This window comes from Oncorhynchus nerka, linkage group LG22, assembly GCF_034236695.1.
Source record: "Oncorhynchus nerka isolate Pitt River linkage group LG22, Oner_Uvic_2.0, whole genome shotgun sequence".
Lineage (NCBI taxonomy): Eukaryota > Metazoa > Chordata > Actinopteri > Salmoniformes > Salmonidae > Oncorhynchus > Oncorhynchus nerka.
In genome coordinates this window covers 104,962,333-104,989,742 of record NC_088417.1, presented here as the reverse complement: position 1 = coordinate 104,989,742, position 27,410 = coordinate 104,962,333, and the positions used below count along the sequence as shown (strand labels likewise).

Genomic DNA, 27,410 nt, shown 5'->3' with positions numbered 1-27,410 from the left:
AACTGCAGATAAACTGAGAAGCATTTCCTTTGGTCATCGTCAAGGACAAGAGTGTATGTACCTGAAGTCTGGAATGTTTATGCTTTCTGATTGGTCAAAAACATGCTATCTGAACAAAGACAAGGAAAAAGTCTGTAAAAAAAAAAGAAGAAGATTTTTGTATAATGTTTTTTCATTGGTCCACAGTTTCAAAATGTGCTGCGTGTCACCAGTCAAGTGAAGATATTGGAGCGTCATAGTCCGCATCGCGATGATGATGTAATAAGCTTTAATGTGATGAAAAATACATCATCATGATGCGACCGGAGACACTTTACTTCTTGACTGTTCAATATCTTAACTTGACTGCTGACACGTAAGTTGATTTAAAAAAATAAAAAAACGGGTTTTATTGCAGAAGACAGCATGTTTACCACCTATCAAATCAGTGGTCCCAAATGGTCGGTCATACTTGGAATTCATACTTGGCTTTAATGCCAACGTAAAGTTAAAATGATTATAACATGACATCCGTTGTGTTAAGTGTTTGATATTCATAGGCTTTTAGCCTGGAATCCTAAGGGTGGAATCCAGCCAAAGCTTTAGGTTGAGTTAGGTAAAATAGGTCCCAAGCTTCCTGTCAATAGATCAACATACTTGGGAACAGAAAGTTAAAATGATGAACAGGGCTACGTCCCAAAAATGGAATCCCTATTCCCTGTTTAGGGCACTAGTTTGATCAGGGCCCATGTAGGACACAGCCCAGATCTTATCAGACAACCTACTTGGTGATGTTTAGACCTTTGAAAGAGAGAGTGCTCCACTATGGTCTGGCTCAAACAACAGAATATACTAACAAGAATCTGAGTGTTGTGATCACACTAAGGACTAAAATACTATTCAGCCATTGAGAAAGACACGTCTTCATACCGTATGATGACGTGGTAATGTGTTGATAACGATAAGTACTGTAGTGAAAGCTGTTCGACATCAGGGCGGTTTGTTTCCGTGGCACTGCGAGGATGAGATTAGCAGAAATATTGACTGGACAGACTCTTCATCTTTCAAGTTTACAAGCTTCTGTTTGTAGAAGTCCCAAATGGCATCCTATTCCCTATATAGTGGACTAGGTGGCCCTTGGGCACTGGTCAAAAAGTAGTGGACTGTGTATGGAATAGGGTGCCATTTGAGACTAACCAAAGTAAGGCAAGAAGGTCAGTAAGAAAGAGAGGGAAAATAGAGAGCAGGTTATATATTGGAGAAGTGGTTATACATTAGCCAGTTCTTTACATATTCATAGATTAGTCTTTAAATAGTTCATGTGGTATCAACAACAACAACCATTTTTTACAAAATAGAAAACAAATAACTAACACCCTATCAGAGTCTTGCGATGCCTCTACCCTCGGTTTCCAACCCTCAGAGCAAGACGGCATTAGCTTCTTATTTTTCTGCATTTTGTCACCCTGGTCTTCATAGTAATGTTAGACCTATAGTCCATCACCCTGGTCTTTATAGTAATGTTAGACCTATAATCCATCACCCTGGTCTTTATAGTAATGTTAGACCTATAGTCCATATCCCACCCACCTCCTTGGCCCCTGCCTGCCCTCCTCCTCCCACCCATCTCCTGGCCATCTCGGGGATGGGCTCTACACTGCAGCCTCTCCTGGCTGCAGCCCCACTTAGCTCCAGTCCCAGTCCCTCTCCTCTCCTCCTGTCTCCAGCTCCAGCCCCAAGTCCCTCACCTCCTGTGATCAGCCCCAGTCCCTCTCCTCTCCTCCTGTCTCCAGCTCCAGCCCCAACCCCTGTCTTCAGTCCCTCTCCTCTCCTGTCTCCAGCTCCATCCCAAGTCCCTCTCCTCTCCCCCTCTCCAGCCTCATCCCAAGTCCCTCTCCCCCTCTCCCCCTCTCCATCTCCAGCACCATCCAAAATCCCTCTCCTCTCCCCCTCTCCATCTCCAGCACCAGTCCCGATCCCTATCCTCTCCTGTTTCCAGTCCCAGTTCCACCCCTGTCCTCTCCTCTCCAGCCCCTCTCCTATCTCCACCTCCAGCCCCAGTCCCTCTCCTCCTGTCTCCAGCCCCAGTCCCTCTCCTCCTGTCTCCAGCCCCAGTCCCTCTCCTCCTGTCTCCAGCCCCAGTCCCTCTCCTGTCCTCCTCTCCTCCTCTCACACCACTGAGTGATCATTGTTTTGTTTCCCTCCACTCAGCACGGTGTGATTGATAGAGGAGGCTGAGCGGTCGGAGCCCTCGGCTGCCGTCCCGTTAACGTTCTCCTGGCGCTGACAGCACAGGATCTGCTTGAAGGTGGCGCTCATCTCCTTGTCCCGGTAGCTGTAGATGATGGGGTTCATTGCGGAGTTAAACTCAGCCAGAAGCAGGAAGAACTTCTCAAAGTCCAGGACGTTACAGTTGGCACAGAACACATCGAGGAGGAGGAGAACGAGGCCTGGAGTCCAGCACACGATGAACGCACCTGGAGGAGAAGAGAAAAGGTTCAATTTAAGCCTGAAAGATGAAATAAGGACATAAATATATGTAGTAGAGTTTTAATGTTATTTTCTATATATTGAGAAAGGATTCAATAGAAACAGGATACGTCACAGGCATCATAACTGTTTTTAGAGACACATCAACATGTTAGCAACTTGTCGACAACTTGTGTAACACTGACACACCTGTGCACCACTGACACACCTGTGCACCACTGACACACCTGTGCACCACTGACACACCTGTGCTCCACTGACACACCTGTGCTCCACTGACACACCTGTGCTCCACTGACACACCTGTGCTCCACTGACACACCTGTGCACCACTGACACACCTGTGCTCCACTGACACACCTGTGCACCACTGACACACCTGTGCTCCACTGACACACCTGTGCACCACTGACACACCTGTGCTCCACTGACACACCTGTGCAACACTGACACACCTGTGCACCACTGACACACCTGTGCTCCACTGACACACCTGTGCTCCACTGACACACCTGTGCACCACTGACACACCTGTGCATCACTGACACACCTGTGCTCCACTGACACACCTGTGCCCCACTGACACAACTGTGCTCCACTGACACACCTGTGCACCACTGACACACCTGTGCTCCACTGACACACCTGTGCTCCACTGACACACCTGTGCACCACTGACACACATGTGCTCCACTGACACACCTGTGCTCCACTGACACACCTGTGCTCCACTGACACACACCTGTGCTCCACTGACACACCTGTGCACCACACCACTGCACCACACACCTGTGCTGACGCACCCACCACTGACACACCTGTGCACCACTGACACACCTGTGCTCCACTGACACACCTGTGCACCACTGACACACCTGTGCTCCACTGACACACCAGTGCACCACTGACACACCTGTGCACCACTGACACACCTGTGCACCACTGACACACCTGTGCACCACTGACACACCTGTGCATCACTGACACACCTGTGCATCACTGACACACCTGTGCACCACTGACACACCTGTGCTCCACTGACACACCTGTGCACCACTGACACACCTGTGCTCCACTGACACACCTGTGCATCACTGACACACCTGTGCACCACTGACACACCTGTGCATCACTGACACACCTGTGCACCGCTGACTCAGATAACGGGACTGCTCAGTGAGGATTGGTTGGTTAGAGAATGGGACTGCTCAGTGAGGATTGGTTGGTTAGAGAATGGGACTGCTCAGTGAGGATTGGTTGGTCAGAGAACGGGACTGCTCAGTGAGGAATGGCTGGTTAGAGAACGGGACTGCTCAGTGAGGATTGGTTGGTTAGAGAATGGGACTGCTCAGTGAGGATTGGTTGGTTAGAGAATGGGACTGCTCAGTGAGGATTGGTCAGAGAAAGGGACTGCTCAGTGAGGATTGGTTGGTTAGAGAAAGGGACTGCTCAGTGAGGATTGGTCAGAGAAAGGGACTGCTCACTGATGATTGGTCAGAGAAAGGGACTGCTCACTGATGATTGGTCAGAGAATGGGACTGCTCAGTGAGGATTGGTTGGTTAGAGAATGGGACTGCTCAGTGAGGATTGGTTGGTTAGAGAATGGGACTGCTCAGTGAGGATTGGTTGGTTAGAGAATGGGACTGCTCAGTTAGGATTGGTTGGTTAGAGAATGGGACTGCTCAGTTAGGATTGGTTGGTTAGAGAATGGGACTGCTCAGTTAGGATTGGTTGGTTAGAGAATGGGACTGCTCAGTGAGGATTGGTTGGTTAGAGAATGGGACTGCTCAGTGAGGATTGGCTGGTTAGAGAATGGGACTGCTCAGTGAGGAATGGTTGGTTAGAGAATGGGACTGCTCAGTGATGATTGGTTGGTTAGAGAACGGGACTGATCAGTGAGGATTGGTTGGTTAGAGAATGGGACTGCTCAGTGAGGATTGGTTGGTTAGAGAATGGGACTGCTCAGTGAGGAATGGTTGGTTAGAGAATGGGACTGCTCAGTGAGGATTGGTCAGAGAATGGGACTGCTCAGTGAGGATTGGTTGGTTAGAGATTGGGACTGCTCAGTGAGGATTGGTTGGTTAGAGAACGGGACTGATCAGTGAGGATTGGTTGGTTAGAGAATGGGACTGCTCAGTGAGGATTGGTTGGTTAGAGAATAGGACTGCTCAGTGAGGAATGGTTGGTTAGAGAATGGGACTGCTCAGTGAGGATTGGTCAGAGAATGGGACTGCTCAGTTAGGATTGGTTGGTTAGAGAATGGGACTACTCAGTGAGGATTGGTCAGAGAATGGGACTGCTCAGTGAGGATTGGTTGGTTAGAGAATGGGACTGCTCAGTGAGGATTGGTTGGTTAGAGAATGGGACTGCTCACTAAGGCCAGAAATCTCTCTGACAGACTCACCCTCAAAACAAGTATTAATTGAATGACACAGTAAGTGTAATACAACTATATGAATGGCTCAGTAAGTACAATACAACTATATGAAAGACTCAGTAAGTACAATACAACTATATGAATGACTCAGTAAGTACAATACAACTAAATGAATGACTCAGTAAGTGTAATACAACTATATGAATGACTCAGTAAGTACAATACAACTATATGAATGACTCAGTAAGTACAATACAACTAAATTAATGACTCAGTAAGTATAATGCATGCTGTGTCTGAGTTTCAAATCTCCTCTCTAAGGGACATAATTATTCTTTGCAAACTGGAAACATACAGTATGTCTATACTACTGTATAGATATGTGATTAACCTAACATACAAAAGCCCTCTTTATCTGACCACTCTTCATACACAGACTAAACCTTGTAGTTTACAACCTTGTATTCCATGTGCAGTAATGGCAGGCCTGATAAACCACCTCCCAGAACTTGTCGTAAGGAGCCAGTGTATCTACATGTCTGTGTTTTCACTAACATAGGATTCCTCCCAAATGGCAACCTCTAGACTCATCGGGCTCTAGTCAAAAGTAGTGCACTATAATGGGGAATAGGGTGCGATTCCCCATAGGGCCCTTGTCTAAAGTAGTGCACTATAATGGGAATAGGATGACATTCCCCATAGGGCCCTTGTCTAAAGTAGTGCACTATAATGGGAATAGGATGACATTCCCCATAGGGCCCTTGTCTAAAGTAGTGCACTATAATGGGAATAGGATGACATTCCCCATAGGGCCCTTGTCTAAAGTAGTGCACTATAATGGGAATAGGGTGCAATTCCCCATAGGGCCCTTGTCTAAAGTAGTGCACTATAAAGGGAATAGGGTGCCATTTAGGAGACTCAGAGATAGTTAGTAGCTTTCTGCTAAGTCATCTCCTTGGTGTCTCTAACTCAAATATTATCTTCCTCTTATCTCTGTCTGAAGACAACAACATGCCCCCGACCTTCCTTCACAGGGCTACACAGAGTGTGAAACACAGCAACATGCCCCCGACCTTCCTTCACAGGGCTTCAGAGTGGGTGCCAGAGTGTGAAACACAGCAACATGCCCCCGACCTTCCTTCACAGGTCTTCAGAGTGGGTGCCAGAGTGTGAAACACAACAACATGCCCCCGACCTTCCTTCACAGGGCTTCAGAGTGGGTGCCAGAGTGTGAAACACAACAACATGCCCCCGACCTTCCTTCACAGGGCTACACAGAGTGTGAAACACAGCAACATGCCCCCGACCTTCCTTCACAGGGCTTCAGAGTGGGTGCCAGAGTGTGAAACACAACAACATGCCCCCGACCTTCCTTCACAGGGCTACACAGAGTGTGAAACACAGCAACATGCCCCCGACCTTCCTTCACAGGGCTTCAGAGTGGGTGCCAGAGTGTGAAACACAGCAACATGCCCCCGACCTTCCTTCACAGGGCTTCAGAGTGGGTGCCAGAGTGTGAAACACAACAACATGCCCCCGACCTTCCTTCACAGGGCTTCAGAGTGGGTGCCAGAGTGTGAAACACAACAACATGCCCCGACCTTCCTTCACAGGGCTTCAGAGTGGGTGCCAGAGTGTGAAACACAACAACATGCCCCCGACCTTCCTTCACAGGGCTTCAGAGTGGGTGCCAGAGTGTGAAACACAACAACATGCCCCCGACCTTCCTTCACAGGGCTACACAGAGTGTGAAACACAGCAACATGCCCCCGACCTTCCTTCACAGGGCTTCAGAGTGGGTGCCAGAGTGTGAAACACAACAACATGCCCCCGACCTTCCTTCACAGGGCTACACAGAGTGTGAAACACAGCAACTTGCCCCCGACCTTCCTTCACAGGGCTTCAGAGTGGGTGCCAGAGTGTGAAACACAACAACATGCCCCCGACCTTCCTTCACAGGGCTTCAGAGTGGGTGCCAGAGTGTGAAACACAACAACATGCCCCCGACCTTCCTTCACAGGGCTTCAGAGTGGGTGCCAGAGTGTGAAACACAACAACATGCCCCCGACTTTCCTTCACAGGGCTACACAGAGTGTGAAACACAGCAACATGCCCCCGACCTTCCTTCACAGGGCTTCAGAGTGGGTGCCAGAGTGTGAAACACAACAACATGCCCCCGACCTTCCTTCACAGGGCTTCAGAGTGGGTGCCAGAGTGTGAAACACAACAACATGCCCCCGACCTTCCTTCACAGGGCTTCAGAGTGGGTGCCAGAGTGTGAAACACAACAACATACCCCCGACCTTCCTTCACAGGGCTTCACAGAGTGTGAAACACAGCAACACGCCCACCAACCTTCCTTCACAGGGCTTCAGAGTGGTACTTTGATCAACATGACGTTCTGATTATATCCATAATTACCAAGACAAAGACAGTCTATGATTTATGTTTTGCTGCTGATAATCTCTGTTAAAAAAAACAAAAACAATATTCAGTCTCCAGATGGGATTTTGTAAAAGAGCAGATATTTTGTGGATGCTTTTCTCTGCTGTTTTCTATTCTGTGTGCAGCTGCTCAACGGGCCTGGCTCTATCTCATGCCTCAGTTATGCAGAGAGAGAGAGAGAGAGAGAGAGAGAGAGAGAGAGAGAGGATCTGTGGAAAGGGTTCTACACGGAACCCAAATAGGGTTCTTCAAAGGGTTCTCCCACGGAGTACAGCAACTTAGAGCGGGGAAATAGAAAAGCAATGTGTTTGAAACAGAACTTCATCTCTGTGCTTTAGAAAAGAAGGGTTAATTTCCTCCTGGAAAGCTGGTGTTCTATGCTGTAACCCCCCAGGGGTGATTCTATCTGCCCTGTAAATAAATATAGACTTTAAGGGCAGAAAGGCTGATGTTCTTGACAGCCTCTGAGCTGTGGGTTGTAAATTGAGAGAGAGAGAGAGGGACAGAAAGAGAGAGAGAAAGAGGGAGAGAGAAAGAGAGAGAGGGAGATCTCCTCTCCCTTCAAAAATACTGGTTCCGGGGATGTCGTGGGAAAAGGATGGGAGCTAATTTTTAACAGACGACAGGGATGAACAGAGACTATTTTAAACACAACACAACCCTAACACACCCTAGGGGAAGATAGTGTTTAAAACCTAAAACATCTCGGAGAAAATAACCCCTAGAAACCGGCACGCTAACAGCAACACTGCTGAGATAACATTCAGCTAAAATATCATTAGCATCATCAATATCACTGTCATCATCATCAATAGCATCACTACCAATCACTTCCTAATCGCTCTCGTTTAGAAATGACACTGGCTAAATGGCCATGAAAAAGCTGGGGCCCAGTTGAATATGACACTGGCTAACTAGATAAGTCAGTTTCAGAAGAAAATCTTATTTTCAATGACGGCCTAGGAACAGTGGGTTAACTGGTCTAGGAACAGTGGGTTAACTGGTCTAGGAACAGTGGGTTAACTGGTCTAGGAACAGTGGGTTAACTGGTCTAGGAACAGTGGGTTAACTGGTCTAGGAACAGTGGGTTAACTGGTCTAGGAACAGTGGGTTAACTGGTCTAGGAACAGTGGGTTAACTGGTCTAGGAACAGTGGGTTAACTGGTCTAGGAACAGTGGGTTAACTGATCTAGGAACAGTGGGTTAACTGGTCTAGGAACAGTGGGTTTAACTGGTCTAGGAACAGTGGGTTAACTGGTCTAGGAACAGTGGGTTAACTGGTCTAGGAACAGTGGGTTAACTGGTCTAGGAACAGTGGGTTAACTGATCTAGGAACAGTGGGTTAACTGGTCTAGGAACAGTGGGTTTAACTGGTCTAGGAACAGTGGGTTAACTGGTCTAGGAACAGTGGGTTAACTGGTCTAGGAACAGTGGGTTAACTGGTCTAGGAACAGTGGGTTAACTGGTCTAGGAACAGTGGGTTAACTGGTCTAGGAACAGTGGGTTAACTGGTCTAGGAACAGTGGGTTAACTGGTCTAGGAACAGTGGGTTAACTGGTCTAGGAACAGTGGGTTAACTGGTCTAGGAACAGTGGGTTAACTGATCTAGGAACAGTGGGTTAACTGGTCTAGGAACAGTGGGTTAACTGGTCTAGGAACAGTGGGTTAACTGGTCTAGGAACAGTGGGTTAACTGATCTAGGAACAGTGGGTTAACTGGTCTAGGAACAGTGGGTTAACTGATCTAGGAACAGTGGGTTAACTGGTCTAGGAACAGTGGGTTAACTGATCTAGGAACAGTGGGTTAACTGGTCTAGGAACAGTGGGTTAACTGGTCTAGGAACAGTGGGTTAACTGGTCTAGGAACAGTGGGTTAACTGCCTTGTTCAGGGGCAGAGCGACAGGTTTTTACTTTGTCAGCTCAGGGATTTGACCGTGCAACCTTTTGGTTACTAATCCAACGCTCTAACCACTAGGGTACCTGGCTAAATGGCCATGCTAAAGCTGGGGCCCAGTTGCTAATAAAGTTGTGTTCTACTGTTGACCAGGCCCCATAGGGTAGTGTACTACTGTTGACCAGGGCCCATAGGATAGTGTACTACTGTTGACCAGGACCCATAGCCAGGACACATAGGGTAGTGTACTACTGTTGACCAGGACCCATAGCCAGGACCCATAGGGTAGTGTCCTACTGTTGACCAGGACCCATATGGTAGTGTACTACTGTTGACCAGGACCCATAGGGTAGTGTTCTACTGTTGACCAGGACCCATATGGTAGTGTACTACTGTTGACCAGGACCCATAGGGTAGTGTTCTACTGTTGACCAGGACCCATATGGTAGTGTACTACTGTTGACCAGGCCCCATAGGGTAGTGTTCTACTGTTGACCAGGACCCATATGGTAGTGTACTACTATTGACCAGGAACCATAGGGTAGTGTACTACTGTTGACCAGGACCCATAGGGTAGTGTACTACTGTTGACCAGGACCCATAGGGTAGTGTACTACTGTTGACCAGGACCCATAGGGTAGTGTACTACTGTTGACCAGGACCCATAGGGTAGTGTACTACTGTTGACCAGGACCCATAGGGTAGTGTACTACTGTTGACCAGGACCCATAGGGTAGTGTTCTACTGTTGACCAGGACCCATAGGGTAGTGTACTACTGTTGACCAGGACCCATAGGGTAGTGTACTACTGTTGACCAGGACCCATAGCTAGGACCCATAGAATAGTGTTCTACTGTTGACCAGGACCCATAGCTAGGACCCATAGAATAGTGTTCTACTGTTGACCAGGACCCATAGCTAGGACCCATAGGGTAGTGCACTACTGTGGACCAGGACCCACAGGGTAGTGTACTACTGTTGACTAGGACCCATAGGGTAGTGTACTACTGTTGACCAGGACCCATAGGGTAGTGTACTACTGTTGACCAGGACCCATGGCTAGGACCCATAGGGTAGTGTACTACTGTTGACCAGGACCCATAGGGTAGTGTACTACTGTTGACCAGGACCCATAGGGTAGTATTCTAATGTTGACCAGGACCCATAGGGTAGTGAACTACTGTTGACCAGGACCCATAGGGTAGTGTACCTCTGTTGACCAGGACCCATAGGGTAGTGTACTACTGTTGACAAGGACCCATAGGGTAGTATTCTAATGTTGACCAGGACCCATATGATAGTGTACTACTGTTGACCCGGACCCATAGGGTAGTGTACTACTGTTGACCAGGACCCATAGGGTAGTGTAGTACTGTTGACCAGGACCCATAGGGTAGTGTATTACTGTTGACCAAACCCCATAGGGTAGTGTAGTACTGTTGACCAGGACCCATAGGGTAGTGTACTACTGTTGACCAGGACCCATAGCTAGGACCCATAGAGTAGTATACTACTGTTGACCAAGACCCATAGGGTAGTGTACTACTGTTGTCCAGGACCCATAGGGTAGAGTACTACTGTTGACCAGGACCCATAGGGTAGTGTAGTACTGTTGACCAGGACACATAGGGTAGTGTACTACTGTTGACCAGGACCAATAGCTAGGACCCATAGGGTAGTGCACTACTGTTGACCAGGAACCATAGGGTAGTGTACTACTGTTGACCAGGACCCATAGGGTAGTGTACTACTGTTGACCAGGACCCATAGGGTAGTTTACTACTGTTGACCAGGACCCATAGGGTAGTGTACTACTGTTGACCAGGACCCATAGGGTAGTGTACTACTGTTGACCAGGACCCATAGGGTAGTGTACTACTGTTGACCAGGACCCATAGGGTAGTGTTCTACTGTTGACCAGGACCCATAGGGTAGTGTTCTACTGTTGACCAGGCCCCATAGGGTAGTGTACTACTGTTGACCAGGACCCATAGCTAGGACCCATAGGGTAGTGTTCTACTGTTGACCAAGACCCATAGGGTAGTATACTACTGTTGACCAGGACCTATTGGGTAGTGTACTACTGTTGACCAGGACCCATAGGGTAGTGTACTACTGTTGACCAGGACCCATAGCTAGGACCCATAGAATAGTGTTCTACTGTTGACCAGGACCCATAGCTAGGACCCATAGGGTAGTGCACTACTGTGGACCAGGACCCACAGGATAGTGTACTACTGTTGACTAGGACCCATAGGGTAGTGTACTACTGTTGACCAGGACCCATAGGGTAGTGTACTACTGTTGACCAGGACCCATAGCTAGGACCCATAGGGTAGTGTACTACTGTTGACCAGGACCCATAGGGTAGTGTACTACTGTTGAGCAGGACCCATATGGTAGTGTACTACTGTTGACCAGGCCCCATAGGGTAGTGTTCTACTGTTGACCAGGACCCATATGGTAGTGTACTACTATTGACCAGGAACCATAGGGTAGTGTACTACTGTTGACCAGGACCCATAGGGTAGTGTACTACTGTTGACCAGGACCCATAGGGTAGTGTACTACTGTTGACCAGGACCCATAGGGTAGTGTACTACTGTTGACCAGGACCCATAGGGTAGTGTACTACTGTTGACCAGGACCCATAGGGTAGTGTACTACTGTTGACCAGGACCCATAGGGTAGTGTTCTACTGTTGACCAGGACCCATAGGGTAGTGTACTACTGTTGACCAGGACCCATAGGGTAGTGTACTACTGTTGACCAGGACCCATAGCTAGGACCCATAGAATAGTGTTCTACTGTTGACCAGGACCCATAGCTAGGACCCATAGAATAGTGTTCTACTGTTGACCAGGACCCATAGCTAGGACCCATAGGGTAGTGCACTACTGTGGACCAGGACCCACAGGGTAGTGTACTACTGTTGACTAGGACCCATAGGGTAGTGTACTACTGTTGACCAGGACCCATAGGGTAGTGTACTACTGTTGACCAGGACCCATGGCTAGGACCCATAGGGTAGTGTACTACTGTTGACCAGGACCCATAGGGTAGTGTACTACTGTTGACCAGGACCCATAGGGTAGTATTCTAATGTTGACCAGGACCCATAGGGTAGTGAACTACTGTTGACCAGGACCCATAGGGTAGTGTACCTCTGTTGACCAGGACCCATAGGGTAGTGTACTACTGTTGACAAGGACCCATAGGGTAGTATTCTAATGTTGACCAGGACCCATATGATAGTGTACTACTGTTGACCCGGACCCATAGGGTAGTGTACTACTGTTGACCAGGACCCATAGGGTAGTGTAGTACTGTTGACCAGGACCCATAGGGTAGTGTATTACTGTTGACCAAACCCCATAGGGTAGTGTAGTACTGTTGACCAGGACCCATAGGGTAGTGTACTACTGTTGACCAGGACCCATAGCTAGGACCCATAGAGTAGTGTACTACTGTTGACCAAGACCCATAGGGTAGTGTACTACTGTTGTCCAGGACCCATAGGGTAGAGTACTACTGTTGACCAGGACCCATAGGGTAGTGTAGTACTGTTGACCAGGACACATAGGGTAGTGTACTACTGTTGACCAGGACCAATAGCTAGGACCCATAGGGTAGTGCACTACTGTTGACCAGGAACCATAGGGTAGTGTACTACTGTTGACCAGGTCCCATAGGGTAGTGTACTACTGTTGACCAGGACCCATAGGGTAGTTTACTACTGTTGACCAGGACCCATAGGGTAGTGTACTACTGTTGACCAGGACCCATAGGGTAGTGTACTACTGTTGACCAGGACCCATAGGGTAGTGTACTACTGTTGACCAGGACCCATAGGGTAGTGTTCTACTGTTGACCAGGACCCATAGGGTAGTGTTCTACTGTTGACCAGGCCCCATAGGGTAGTGTACTACTGTTGACCAGGACCCATAGCTAGGACCCATAGGGTAGTGTTCTACTGTTGACCAAGACCCATAGGGTAGTATACTACTGTTGACCAGGACCTATTGGGTAGTGTACTACTGTTGACCAGGACCCATAGGGTAGTGTACTACTGTTGACCAGGACCCATAGCTAGGACCCATAGAATAGTGTTCTACTGTTGACCAGGACCCATAGCTAGGACCCATAGGGTAGTGCACTACTGTGGACCAGGACCCACAGGATAGTGTACTACTGTTGACTAGGACCCATAGGGTAGTGTACTACTGTTGACCAGGACCCATAGGGTAGTGTACTACTGTTGACCAGGACCCATAGCTAGGACCCATAGGGTAGTGTACTACTGTTGACCAGGACCCATAGGGTAGTGTACTACTGTTGAGCAGGACCCATAGGGTAGTATTCTAATGTTGACCAGGACCCATATGGTAGTGTACTACTGTTGACCAGGACCCATAGGGTAGTGAACTACTGTTGACCAGGACCCATAGGGTAGTGTACCTCTGTTGACCAGGACCCATAGGGTAGTATTCTAATGTTGACCAGGACCCATATGGTAGTGTACTACTGTTGACCCGGACCCATAGGGTAGTGTACTACTGTTGACCAGGACCCATAGGGTAGTGTACTACTGTTGACCAAACCCCATAGGGTAGTGTAGTACTGTTGACCAGGACCCATAGGGTAGTGTACTACTGTTGACCAGGACCCATAGCTAGGTAGTGTACTACTGTTGACCAGGACCCATAGGGTAGTGTACTACTGTTGACCAGGACCCATAGGGTAGTGTACTACTGTTGACCAGGACCCATAGGTAGGTAGGGTAGTGTACTACTGTTGACCAGGACCCATAGGGTAGTGTACTACTGTTGACCAGGACCCAGGGTAGTGTACTACTGTTGACCAGGACCCATAGGGTAGTGTACTACTGTTGACCAGGACCCATAGCTAGGGGTAGTGTACTACTGTTGACCAGGACCCATAGGGTAGTGTACTACTGTTGACCAGGACCCATAGGGTAGTGTACTACTGTTGACCAGGACCCATAGGGTAGTGTTCTACTACTGTTGAGCCAGGACCCATAGGGTAGTGCACTACTGTTGACCAGGACCCACAGGGTAGTGTACTACTGTTGACCAAGACACATAGGGTAGTGTACTACTGTTGACCAGGACCCATAGGGTACTGAACTACTGTTGACCAGGACCCAAAGGGTAGTGTTCTACTGTTGACCAGGACCCATAGCCAGGACCCATAGGGTAGTGTTCTACTGTTGCCAGGACCCATAGGGTACCACTACTGTTGACCAGGACCCATAGGGTAGTGTACTACTGTTGACCAGGACCCATAGGGTAGTGTACTACTGTTGACCAGGACCCATAGGGTAGTGTACTACTGTTGACCAGGACCCACAGGGTAGTGTACTACTGTTGACCAGGACCCACTACTGTTGACCAGTAGTGTACTACTGTTGACCAGGACCCATAGGGTAGTGTACTACTGTTGACCAGGACCCATAGGGTAGTGTACTACTGTTGACCAGGACCCATAGGGTAGTGTACTACTGTTGACCAGGACCCATAGGGTAGTGCACTACTGTTGACCAGGACCCATAGGGTACCTACTGTTGACCAGGACCCATAGGGTAGTGTACTACTGTTGACCAGGACCCATAGGGTAGTGTACTACTGTTGACCAGGACCCATAGGGTAGTGTACTACTGTTGACCAGGACCCATAGGGTAGTGCTCTACTGTTGACCAGGACCCACAGGGTAGCACTACTGTTGACCAGGACCCAAAGGGTAGTGTTCTACTGTTGACCAGGTCCATAGCCAGGACCCATAGGGTAGTGTACTACTGTTGACCAGGACCCATAGGGTAGTGTACTACTGTTGACCAGGACCCATAGGGTAGTACTACTGTTGACCAGGACCCATGTAGTGACCAGGACCAGGACCCATAGGGTAGTGTACTACTGTTGACCATAGGGTAGTGTACTACTGTTGACCAGGACCCATAGGGTAGTGTACTACTGTTGACAGGACCCATAGGGTAGTGTACTACTGTTGACCAGGACCCATAGGGTAGTGTACTACTGTTGACCAGGACCCAAGGGTAGTGTACTACTGTTGACCAGGACCCATAGGGTAGTGTACTACTGTTGACCAGGACCCATAGGGTAGTGTACTACTGTTGACCAGGACCCATAGGGTAGTGTACTACTGTTGACCAGGACCCATAGCTAGGACCCATAGGGTAGTGCACTACTGTTGACCAAGACCCACAGGGTAGTGTACTACTGTTGACCAGGACCCATAGGGTAGTGTACTACTGTTGACCAGGTCCCATAGCCAGGACCCATAGGGTAGTGTACTACTGTTGACCAGGACCCATAGGGTAGTGCTCTACTGTTGACCAGGAGCCATAGGGTAGTGCACTACTGTTGACCAGGACCTACAGCGTAGTGTACTACTGTTGACCAGGACCCATAGGGTAGTGTACTACTGTTGACCAGGACCCATAGGGTAGTGTACTACTGTTGACCAGGACCCATAGGGTAGTGTACTACTGTTGACCAGGACCCATAGGGTAGTGTAGTACTGTTGACCAGGACACATAGGGTAGTGTACTACTGTTGACCAGGACCCATAGCTAGGACCCATAGGGTAGTGCACTACTGTTGACCAGGACCCATAGGGTAGTGTACTACTGTTGACCAGGACCCATAGCTAGGACCCACAGGGTAGTGTACTACTGTTGACCAGGACCCATAGGGTAGTGTACTACTGTTGACCAGGACCCATAGGGTAGTGCACTACTGTTGACCTGTTGACCAGGACCCATAGGGTAGTGTACTACTGTTGACCAGGACCCCTAGGACCCATAGGGTAGTGTACTACTGTTGACCAGGACCCAGTGTACTACTGTTGACCAGGCATAGGGTAGTGTACTACTGTTGACCCCAGGACCCATAGGGTAGTGTACTACTGTTGACCAGGCCCCATAGGTTAGTGTACTACTGTTGACCAGGACCCATAGGGTAGTGAACTACTGTTGACCAGGACCCATAGGGTAGTGCACTACTGTTGACCAGGACCCATAGGGTGGTGTACTACTGTTGACCAGGACCCAGCTAGGGTAGTGTACTACTGTTGACCAGGACCCATAGGGTAGTGTGGACTACTGTTGACCAGGACCCATAGGGTAGTGTACTACTGTTGACCAGGACCCATAGGGTAGTGTACTACTGTTGACCAGGACCCATAGGGAAGTGTACTACTGTTGACCAGGACCCATAGGGTAGTGTACTACTGTTGACCAGGACCCATAGGGTAGTGTACTACTGTTGACCAGGACCCATAGGGTAGTGTACTACTGTTGACCAGGACCCATAGCTAGGACCCATAGGGTAGTGTACTACTGTTGACCAGGACCCATAGGGTAGTGTACTACTGTTGACCAGGACCCATAGGGTAGTGTACTACTGTTGACCAGGACCCATAGGGTAGTGTACTACTGTTGACCAGGACCCATAGGGTAGTGTACTACTGTTGACCAGGACCCATAGCTAGGTAGGGTAGTGCACTACTGTTGACCAGGACCCATAGGGTAGTGTACTACTGTTGACCAGGACCCATAGGGTAGTGTACTACTGTTGACCAGGACCCATAGGGTAGTGTACTACTGTTGACCAGGACCCATAGGGTAGTGTTCTACTGTTGACCAGGACCCATAGTGTCTACCCAGGGTAGTGTACTACTGTTGACCAGGACCCATAGGGTAGTGTACTACTGTTGACCAGGACCCATAGGGTAGTGTACTACTGTTGACCAGGACCCAAGGGTAGTGTGTACTGTTGACCAGGACCCATAGGGTAGTGTACTACTGTTGACCAGGACCCATAGCTAGGACCCATAGGGTAGTGCACTACTGTTGACCAGGACCCATAGGGTAGTGTACTACTGTTGACCAGGACCCACTACTGTTGACCAGGACCCATAGGGTAGTGTTCTACTGTTGACCAGGACCCATAGGGTAGTGTACTACTGTTGACCAGGACCCATAGGGTAGTGTACTACTGTTGACCAGGACCCATAGGGTAGTGTTCTACTGTTGACCAGGACCCATAGGGTAGTGTACTACTGTTGACCAGGACCCACTACTGTTAGTGACCCAGGACCCATAGGGTAGTGTACTACTGTTGACCAGGACCCAAAGGGTAGTGTACTACTGTTGACCAGGACCCATAGGGTAGTGTACTACTGTTGACCAGGACCCATAGGTAGTGACTACTGTTGACCAGGACCCATAGGGTAGTGTGCACTACTGTTGACCAGGACCCATAGGGTAGTGTACTACTGTTGACCAGGACCCATAGGGTAGTGTACTACTGTTGACCAGGACCCAAGGGTAGTGTTCTACTGTTGACCAGGACCCATAGGGTAGTGTACTACTGTTGACCAGGACCCATAGCCAGGACCCATAGGGTAGTGTACTACTGTTGACCAGGACCCATAGGGGGTAGTGTCACTACTGTTGACCAGGACCCATAGGGTAGTGTACTACTGTTGACCAGGACCCATAGGGTAGTGTACTACTGTTGACCAGGACCCATAGGGTAGTGTTCTACTGTTGACCAGGACCCCTATAGGGTAGTGCACTACTGTTGACCAGGACCCAGGGTAGTGTACTACTGTTGACCAGGACCCATAGGGTAGTGTACTACTGTTGACCAGGACCCATAGGGTAGTGTACTACTGGACCCATAGGGTAGTGTACTACTGTTGACCAGGACCCAGTGAACTAGGGGTAGTGTACTACTGTTGACCAGGACCCATAGGGTAGTGCACTACTGTTGACCAGGACCCATAGGGTAGTGTACTACTGTTGACCAGGACCCATACCAGGACCCATAGGGTAGTGTACTACTGTTGACCAGGACCCATAGGGTAGTGTACTACTGTTGACCAGGACCCAGGGTAGTGTACTACTGTTGACCAGGACCCATAGGGTAGTGTACTACTGTTGACCAGGACCCATAGGGTAGTGTACTACTGTTGACCAGGACCCATAGGGTAGTGTACTACTGTTGACCAGGACCCATAGGGTAGTGCACTACTGTTGACCAGGACCCATAGGGTAGTGTTCTACTGTTGACCAGGACCCACAGGGTACCAGGACCCATAGGGTAGTGTACTACTGTTGACCAGGACCCATAGGGTAGTGTACTACTGTTGACCAGGACCCATAGGGTAGTGTTCTACTGTTGACCAGGTTCCATAGCCAGGACCCATAGGGTAGTGTACTACTGTTGACCAGGACCCATAGGGTAGTGCACTACTGTTGACCAGGACCCATAGGGTAGTGCACTACTGTTGACCAGGACCCATAGGGTAGTGTACTACTGTTGACCAGGACCCATAGGGTAGTGTACTACTGTTGACCAGGACCCATAGGGTAGTGTACTACTGTTGACCCATAGGGTAGTGTACTACTGTTGACCAGGACCCCAGGACCCATAGGGTAGTGCACTACTGTTGACCAGGACCCATAGGGTAGTGTACTACTGTTGACCAGGACCCATAGCTAGGACCCATAGGGTAGTGTACTACTGTTGACCAGGACCCATAGGGTAGTGTACTACTGTTGACCAGGACCCAGGGTAGTGGGTTGACCAGGACCCATAGGTAGTGTACTACTGTTGACCAGGACCCATAGGGTAGTGTACTACTGTTGACCAGGACCCATAGTACTACTGTTAGGACCCATAGGGTAGTGACCAGGACTAGTGTACTACTGTTGACCAGGACCCATAGGGTAGTGTACTACTGTTGACCAGGACCCAGGGTAGTGTTCTACTGTTGACCAGGACCCATAGGGTAGTGTACTACTGTTGACCAGGACCCATAGGGTAGTGTACTACTGTTGACCAGGACCCATAGCTAGGACCCATAGGGTAGTGTCCTTCTGTTGACCAGGACCCATAGGGTAGTGCACTACTGTTGACCAGGACCCAAAGGGTAGTGTTCTACTGTTGACCAGGATCCATAGCCAGGACCCATAGGGTAGTGTACTACTGTTGACCAGGACCCATAGGGTAGTGAACTACTGTTGACCAGGACCCATAGGGTAGTGTACTACTGTTGACCAGGCCCCATAGGGTAGTGTTCTACTGTTGACCAGGACCCATAGGGTAGTGTACTACTGTTGACCAGGACCCATAGTTAGGACCCATAGGGTAGTGCACTACTGTTGACATAGACCCACAGGGTAGTGTACTACTGTTGACCAGGACCCATAGGGTAGTGTACTACTGTTGACCAGGACCCATAGGGTAGTGTACTACTGTTGACCATGAGCCATAGGGTAGTGCACTACTGTTGACCAGGACCCATAGGGTAGTGTACTACTGTTGACCAGGACCCATAGGGTAGTGACTACTGTTGACCAGGACCCATAGGGTAGTGTACTACTGTTGACCAGGACCCATAGGGTAGTGTACTACTGTTGACCAGGACCCATAGGGTAGTGTACTGTACTACTGTTGACCAGGACCCAAGGGTAGTGTACTACTGTTGACCAGGACCCATAGGGTAGTGTACTACTGTTGACCAGGACCCATAGGGTAGGGTAGTGTACTACTGTTGACCAGGACCCATAGCCAGGACCCATAGGGTAGTGTACTACTGTTGACCAGGACCCATAGGGTAGTGTACTACTGTTGACCAGGACCCCACTACTGTTGACCAGGACCCATAGGGTAGTGTACTACTGTTGACCAGGACCCATAGGGTAGTGTACTACTGTTGACCAGGACCCATAGGGTAGTGTACTACTGTTGACCAGGACCCATAGGGTAGTGTACTACTGTTGACCAGGACCCATAGGGTAGTGTACTACTGTTGACCAGGACCCTACTGTTGACCAGGACCCATAGGGTAGTGTACTACTGTTGACCAGGACCCATAGGTAGTGTACTACTGTTGACCAGGACCCATAGGGTAGTGTACTACTGTTGACCAGGACCCAGCTAGGACCCATAGGGTAGTGTACTACTGTTGACCAGGACCCATAGGGTAGTGTTCTACTGTTGACCAGGACCCCAGGACCCATAGGGTAGTGTACTACTGTTGACCAGGACCCATAGGGTAGTGTACTACTGTTGACCAGGACCCATAGGGTAGTGTACTACTGTTGACCAGGACCCATAGGGTAGTGTACTACTGTTGACTACTGTTGAGCCAGGACCCATAGGGTAGTGCACTACTGTTGACCAGGACCCATAGGGTAGTGTACTACTGTTGACCAGGACCCATAGGGTAGTGTACTACTGTTGACCAGGACCCAAGGGTAGTGTACTACTGTTGACCAGGACCCATAGGGTAGTGTACTACTGTTGACCAGGACCCATAGGGTAGTGTACTACTGTTGACCAGGACCCATAGGGTAGTGTACTACTGTTGACCAGGACCCATAGGGTAGTGTACTACTGTTGACCAGGACCCATAGGGTAGTGTACTACTGTTGACCAGGACCCATAGGGTAGTGTAACTACTGTTGACCAGGACATAGGGACTACTGTTGACCAGGACCCATAGGGTAGTGTACTACTGTTGACCAGGACCCATAGGGTAGTGTACTACTGTTGACCAGGACCCATAGGGTAGTGTACTACTGTTGACCAGGACCCATAGGGTAGTGTACTACTGTTGACCAGGACCCATAGGGTAGTGTACTACTGTTGACCAGGACCCATAGGGTAGTGCACTACTGTTGACCAGGACCCATAGGGTAGTGCTCTACTGTTGACCAGGACCCATAGGGTAGTGCACTACTGTTGACCAGGACCTACAGCGTAGTGTACTACTGTTGACCAGGACCCATAGGGTAGTGTACTACTGTTGACCAGGACCCATAGGGTAGTGTACTACTGTTGACCAGGACCCATAGGGTAGTGTACTACTGTTGACCAGGACCCATAGGGTAGTGTACTACTGTTGACCAGGACCCATAGGGTAGTGTACTACTGTTGACCAGGACCCATAGGGTAGTGTACTACTGTTGACCAGGACCCATAGGGTAGTGTACTACTGTTGACCAGGACCCATAGGGTAGTGTACTACTGTTGACCAGGACCCATAGCTGTTGACCAGGTAGTGTACTACTGTTGACCAGGACCCATAGGGTAGTGTACTACTGTTGACCAGGACCCATAGGGTAGTGTACTACTGTTGACCAGGACCCATAGGGTAGGGTGTACTACTGGGACCCATAGGGTAGTGTACTACTGTTGACCCAGGACTACTGTTGACCAGGACCCATAGGGTAGTGTACTACTGTTGACCAGGACCAGGACCCAGGACCCATAGGGTAGTGTTCTACTGTTGACCAGGACCCATAGCCAGGACCCATAGTGTACTACTGTTGACCAGGACCCATAGGGTAGTGTACTACTGTTGACCAGGACCCATAGGGTAGTGTACTACTGTTGACCAGTACCATTGACCAGGACCCATAGGGTAGTGTACTACTGTTGACCAGGACCCATAGGGTAGTGCACTACTGTTGACCAGGACCCATAGGGTAGTGTACTACTGTTGACCAGGACCCACAGGGTGGGTACTAGTGTACTACTGTTGACCAGGACCCATAGGGTAGTGTACTACTGTTGACCAGGACCCATAGGGTAGTGTACTACTGTTGACCAGGCCCCATAGGTTAGTGTACTACTGTTGACCAGGACCCATAGGGTAGTGAACTACTGTTGACCAGGACCCATAGGGTAGTGCACTACTGTTGACCAGGACCCATAGGGTGGTGTACTACTGTTGACCAGGACCCACAGCGTAGTGTACTACTGTTGACCAGGACCCATAGGGTAGTGTACTACTGTTGACCAGGACCCATAGGGAAGTGTACTACTGTTGACCAGGACCCATAGGGTAGTGTACTACTGTTGACCAGGACCCATAGGGTAGTGTACTACTGTTGACCAGGACCCATAGGGTAGTGTTCTACTGTTGACCAGGTCCCTTAGCCAGGACCCATAGGTAGTGTACTACTGTTGACCAGGACCCATGGGGTAGTGCACTACTGTTGACCAGGAGCCAAAGGGTAGTGTTCTACTGTTGACCAGGTTCCATAGCCAGGACCCATAGCGTAGTGTACTACTGTTGACCAGGACCCATAGGGTAGTGTACTACTGTTGACCAGGACCCATAGGGTAGTGTACTACTGTTGACCAGGACCCATAGGGTAGTGTACTACTGTTGACCAGGACCCAAAGGGTAGTGTAGTACTGTTGACCAGGACACATAGGGTAGTGTACTACTGTTGACCAGGACCCATAGCTAGGACCCATAGGGTAGTGCACTACTGTTGACCAGGACCCATAGGGTAGTGTTCTACTGTTGACCAGGACCCATAGCTAGGACCCATAGGGTAGTGCACTACTGTTGACCAGGACCCATAGGGTAGTGTACTACTGTTGACCAGGACCCATAGGGTAGTGTACTACTGTTGACCAGGACCCATAGGGTAGTGTACTACTGTTGACCAGGACCCATAGGGTAGTGTACTACTGTTGACCAGGAGCCAGGACCCATAGGGTAGTACTACTGTTGACCAGGACCCATAGGGTAGTGTTCTACTGTTGACCAGGACCCATAGGGTAGTGCACTACTGTTGACCAGGACCCATAGGGTAGTGTTACTACTGTTGACCAGGACATAGCCATAGGGTAGTGTTCTACTGTTGACCAGGACCCATAGCTGACCAGGACCCATAGGGTAGTGGACTACTGTTGACCAGGACCCATAGGGTAGTGTACTACTGTTGACCAGGACCCATAGGGTAGTGTTCTACTGTTGACCAGGACCCATAGGGTAGTGTACTACTGTTGACCAGGACCCATAGTTAGACCCATAGGGTAGTGCACTACTGTTGACCAGGACCCAAAGGGTAGTGTACTACTGTTGACCAGGACCCATAGGGTAGTGTACTACTGTTGACCAGGACCCATAGGGTAGTGTACTACTGTTGACCAGGACCCCATAGGGTAGTGTACTACTGTTGACCAGGACCCATAGGGTAGTGTACTACTGTTGACCAGGACCCATAGGGTAGTGTACTACTGTTGACCAGGACCCATAGGGTAGTGTACTACTGTTGACCAGGACCCATAGGGTAGTACTACTGTTAGGACCCATAGGGTAGTGTACTACTGTTGACCAGGACCCATAGGGTAGGGTAGTGTACTACTGTTGACCAGGACCCATAGGGTAGTGTACTACTGTTGACCAGGACCCATAGGGTAGTGTACTACTGTTGACCAGGACCCATAGGGTGTACTACTGTTGACCAGGACCCATAGGGTAGTGTACTACTGTTGACCAGGACCCATAGGGTAGTGTACTACTGTTGACCAGGACCCATAGGGTAGTGTACTACTGTTGACCAGGACCCATAGGGTAGTGCTCTACTGTTGACCAGGACCCATAGGGTAGTGTACTACTGTTGACCAGGACCCATAGGGTAGTGTACTACTGTTGACCAGGACCCATAGGGTAGTGTACTACTGTTGACCAGGACCCATAGGGTAGTGCTCTACTGTTGACCAGGAGCCATAGGGTAGTGCACTACTGTTGACCAGGTCCCAAAGGGTAGTGTAGTACTGTTGACCAGGACACATAGGGTAGTGTACTACTGTTGACCAGGACCCATAGCTAGGACCCATAGGGTAGTGCACTACTGTTGACCAGGACCCATAGGGTAGTGTACTACTGTTGACCAGGACCCAGCGTAGTGTACTACTGTTGACCAGGACCCATAGGGTAGTGTACTACTGTTGACCAGGACCCATAGGGTAGTGTACTACTGTTGACCAGGACCCATAGGGTAGTGTACTACTGTTGACCAGGACCCATAGGGTAGTGTACTACTGTTGACCAGGACCCATAGGGTAGTGTACTACTGTTGACCAGGACCCATAGGGTAGTGTACTACTGTTGACCAGGACCCATAGGGTAGTGTTCTACTGTTGACCAGGACCCATAGCCAGGACCCATAGGGTAGTGTACTACTGTTGACCAGGACCCCTACTGTTGACCAGGTTCCATAGCCAGGACCCATAGCGTAGTGTACTACTGTTGACCAGGACCCATAGGGTAGTGTACTACTGTTGACCAGGACCCATAGGGTAGTGTACTACTGTTGACCAGGACCCATAGGGTAGTGTACTACTGTTGACCAGGACCCATAGGGTAGTGTACTACTGTTGACCAGGACCCAAAGGGTAGTGTACTACTGTTGACCAGGACCCATAGGGTAGTGTACTACTGTTGACCAGGACCCATAGCTAGGACCCATAGGGTAGTGCACTACTGTTGACCAGGACCCATAGGGTAGTGTTCTACTGTTGACCAGGACCCATAGCTAGGACCCATAGGGTAGTGTACTACTGTTGACCAGGACCCATAGGGTAGTGTACTACTGTTGACCAGGACCCATAGGGTAGTGTACTACTGTTGACCAGGACCCATAGGGTAGTGTACTACTGTTGACCAGGACCCATAGCCAGGACCCATAGGGTAGTGTACTACTGTTGACCAGGACCCATAGGGTAGTGCACTACTGTTGACCAGGACCCATAGGGTACACACTGTTGACCAGGACCCAAAGGGTAGTGTTCTACTGTTGACCAGGATCCATAGCCAGGACCCATAGGGTAGTGTTCTACTGTTGACCAGGACCCATAGCTAGGACCCATAGGGTAGTGGACTACTGTTGACCAGGACCCATAGGGTAGTGTACTACTGTTGACCAGGACCCATAGGGGTAGTGTTCTACTAGTGACCAGGACCAGGATAGGGTAGTGTACTACTGTTGACCAGGACCCATAGTTAGGACCCATAGGGTAGTGCACTACTGTTGACCAGGACCCACAGGGTAGTGTACTACTGTTGACCAGGACCCATAGGGTAGTGTACTACTGTTGACCAGGACCCATAGGGTAGTGTACTACTGTTGACCAGAACCAATAGCCAGGACCCATAGGGTAGTGTACTACTGTTGACCAGGACCCATAGGGTAGTGTACTACTGTTGACCAGGACCCATAGGGTAGTGTACTACTGTTGACCAGGACCCATAGGGTAGTGTACTACTGTTGACCAGGACCCATAGGGTAGTGTACTACTGTTGACCAGGACCCATAGCTGACCAGGACCCATAGGGTAGTGTACTACTGTTGACCAGGACCCATAGGGTAGTGACTACTGTTGACCAGGACCCATAGGGTAGTGTACTACTGTTGACCAGGACCCATAGGGTAGTGTACTACTGTTGACCAGGACCCATAGGGTAGTGTACTACTGTTGACCAGGACCCATAGGGTAGTGTTCTACTGTTGACCAGGACCCATAGGGTAGTGTACTACTGTTGACCAGGACCCATAGGGTAGTGTACTACTGTTGACCAGGACCCATAGGGTAGTGTACTACTGTTGACCAGGACCCATAGGGTAGTGTACTACTGTTGACCAGGACCCATAGCTAGGACCCATAGGGTAGTGCACTACTGTTGACCAGGACCCATAGGGTAGTGTTCTACTGTTGACCAGGACCCATAGCTAGGACCCATAGGGTAGTGTACTACTGTTGACCAGGACCCATAGGGTAGTGTACTACTGTTGACCAGGACCCATAGGGGTAGTGTACTACTGTTGACCAGGACCCATAGGGTAGTGTACTACTGTTGACCAGGACCCATAGGGTAGTGTACTACTGTTGACCAGGACCCATAGCTAGGACCCATAGGGTAGTGCACTACTGTTGACCAGGACCCATAGGGTAGTGTACTACTGTTGACCAGGACCCATAGCTAGGACCCATAGGGTAGTGCACTACTGTTGACCAGGACCCATAGGGTAGTGTACTACTGTTGACCAGGACCCATAGGGTAGTGTACTACTGTTGACCAGGACCCATAGGGTAGTGTACTACTGTTGACCAGGACCCATAGGGTAGTGTACTACTGTTGACCAGGACCCATAGGGTAGTGTACTACTGTTGACCAGGACCCATAGGGTAGTGTACTACTGTTGACCAGGACCCATAGGGTAGTGTACTACTGTTGACCAGGACCCATAGCTAGGACCCATAGGGTAGTGTACTACTGTTGACCAGGACCCATAGGGTAGTGTACTACTGTTGACCAGGACCCATAGGGTAGTGCACTACTGTTGACCAGGACCCACAGGGTAGTGTACTACTGTTGTTCCCAGGACCCATAGGGTAGTGTACTACTGTTGACCAGGACCCATAGGGTAGTGCACTACTGTTGACCAGGACCCAAAGGGTAGTGTTCTACTGTTGACCAGGACCCATAGCTAGGACCCATAGGGTAGTGGACTACTGTTGACCAGGACCCATAGGGTAGTGAACTACTGTTGACCAGGACCCATAGGGTAGTGTACTACTGTTGACCAGGCCCCATAGGGTAGTGTTCTACAGTTGACCAGGACCCATAGTTAGTGACTACTGTTGACCAGGGTAGGTGCATAGGGTACTACTGTTGACATAGACCCACAGGGTAGTGTACTACTGTTGACCAGGACCCATAGGGTAGTGTACTACTGTTGACCAGGACCCATAGGGTAGTGTACTACTGTTGACCAGAACCAATAGCCAGGACCCATAGGGTAGTGTACTACTGTTGACCAGGACCCATAGGGTAGTGAACTACTGTTGACCAGGACCCATAGGGTAGTGTACTACTGTTGACCAGGACCCATAGGGTAGTGTACTACTGTTGACCAGGACCCATAGGGTAGTGTACTACTGTTGACCAGGACCCATAGCTAGGACCCATAGGGTAGTGTACTACTGTTGACCAGGACCCATAGGGTAGTGAACTACTGTTGACCAGGACCCATAGCTAGGACCCATAGCTAGGACCCATAGGGTAGTGTACTACTGTTGACCAGGACCCATAGGGGTGTACTACTGTTGACCAGGACCCATAGGGTAGTGTACTACTGTTGACCAGGACCCATAGGGTAGTGTACTACTGTTGACCAGGACCCATAGGGTAGTGTACTACTGTTGACCAGGACCCATATAGGGTAGTGCACTACTGTTGACCAGGACCCATAGGGTAGTGTACTACTGTTGACCAGGACCCATAGCCAGGACCCATAGGGTAGTGACTACTGTTGACCAGGACCCATAGGGAGTGTACTACTGTTGACCAGGACCCATAGGGTAGTGT

The 27,410-nt window shown here is 49.6% G+C and overlaps 1 protein-coding gene across 1 annotated transcript in view; it reads right to left on the bottom strand.

The window, feature by feature from the left end:
- Nucleotides 1-1,935: 1,935 nt before the first annotated feature.
- LOC115126066 (lysophosphatidic acid receptor 1) overlaps nucleotides 1,936-27,410 on the bottom strand; it is a 160,601-nt gene continuing 135,126 nt past the window's right edge. The window contains exon 3 of the mRNA XM_065007688.1: nucleotides 1,936-2,456. Coding sequence (XP_064863760.1) covers nucleotides 2,149-2,456 — 308 coding nt within the window. The 3' untranslated portion in view covers nucleotides 1,936-2,148. The remainder of the gene's footprint in view (nucleotides 2,457-27,410) is intronic.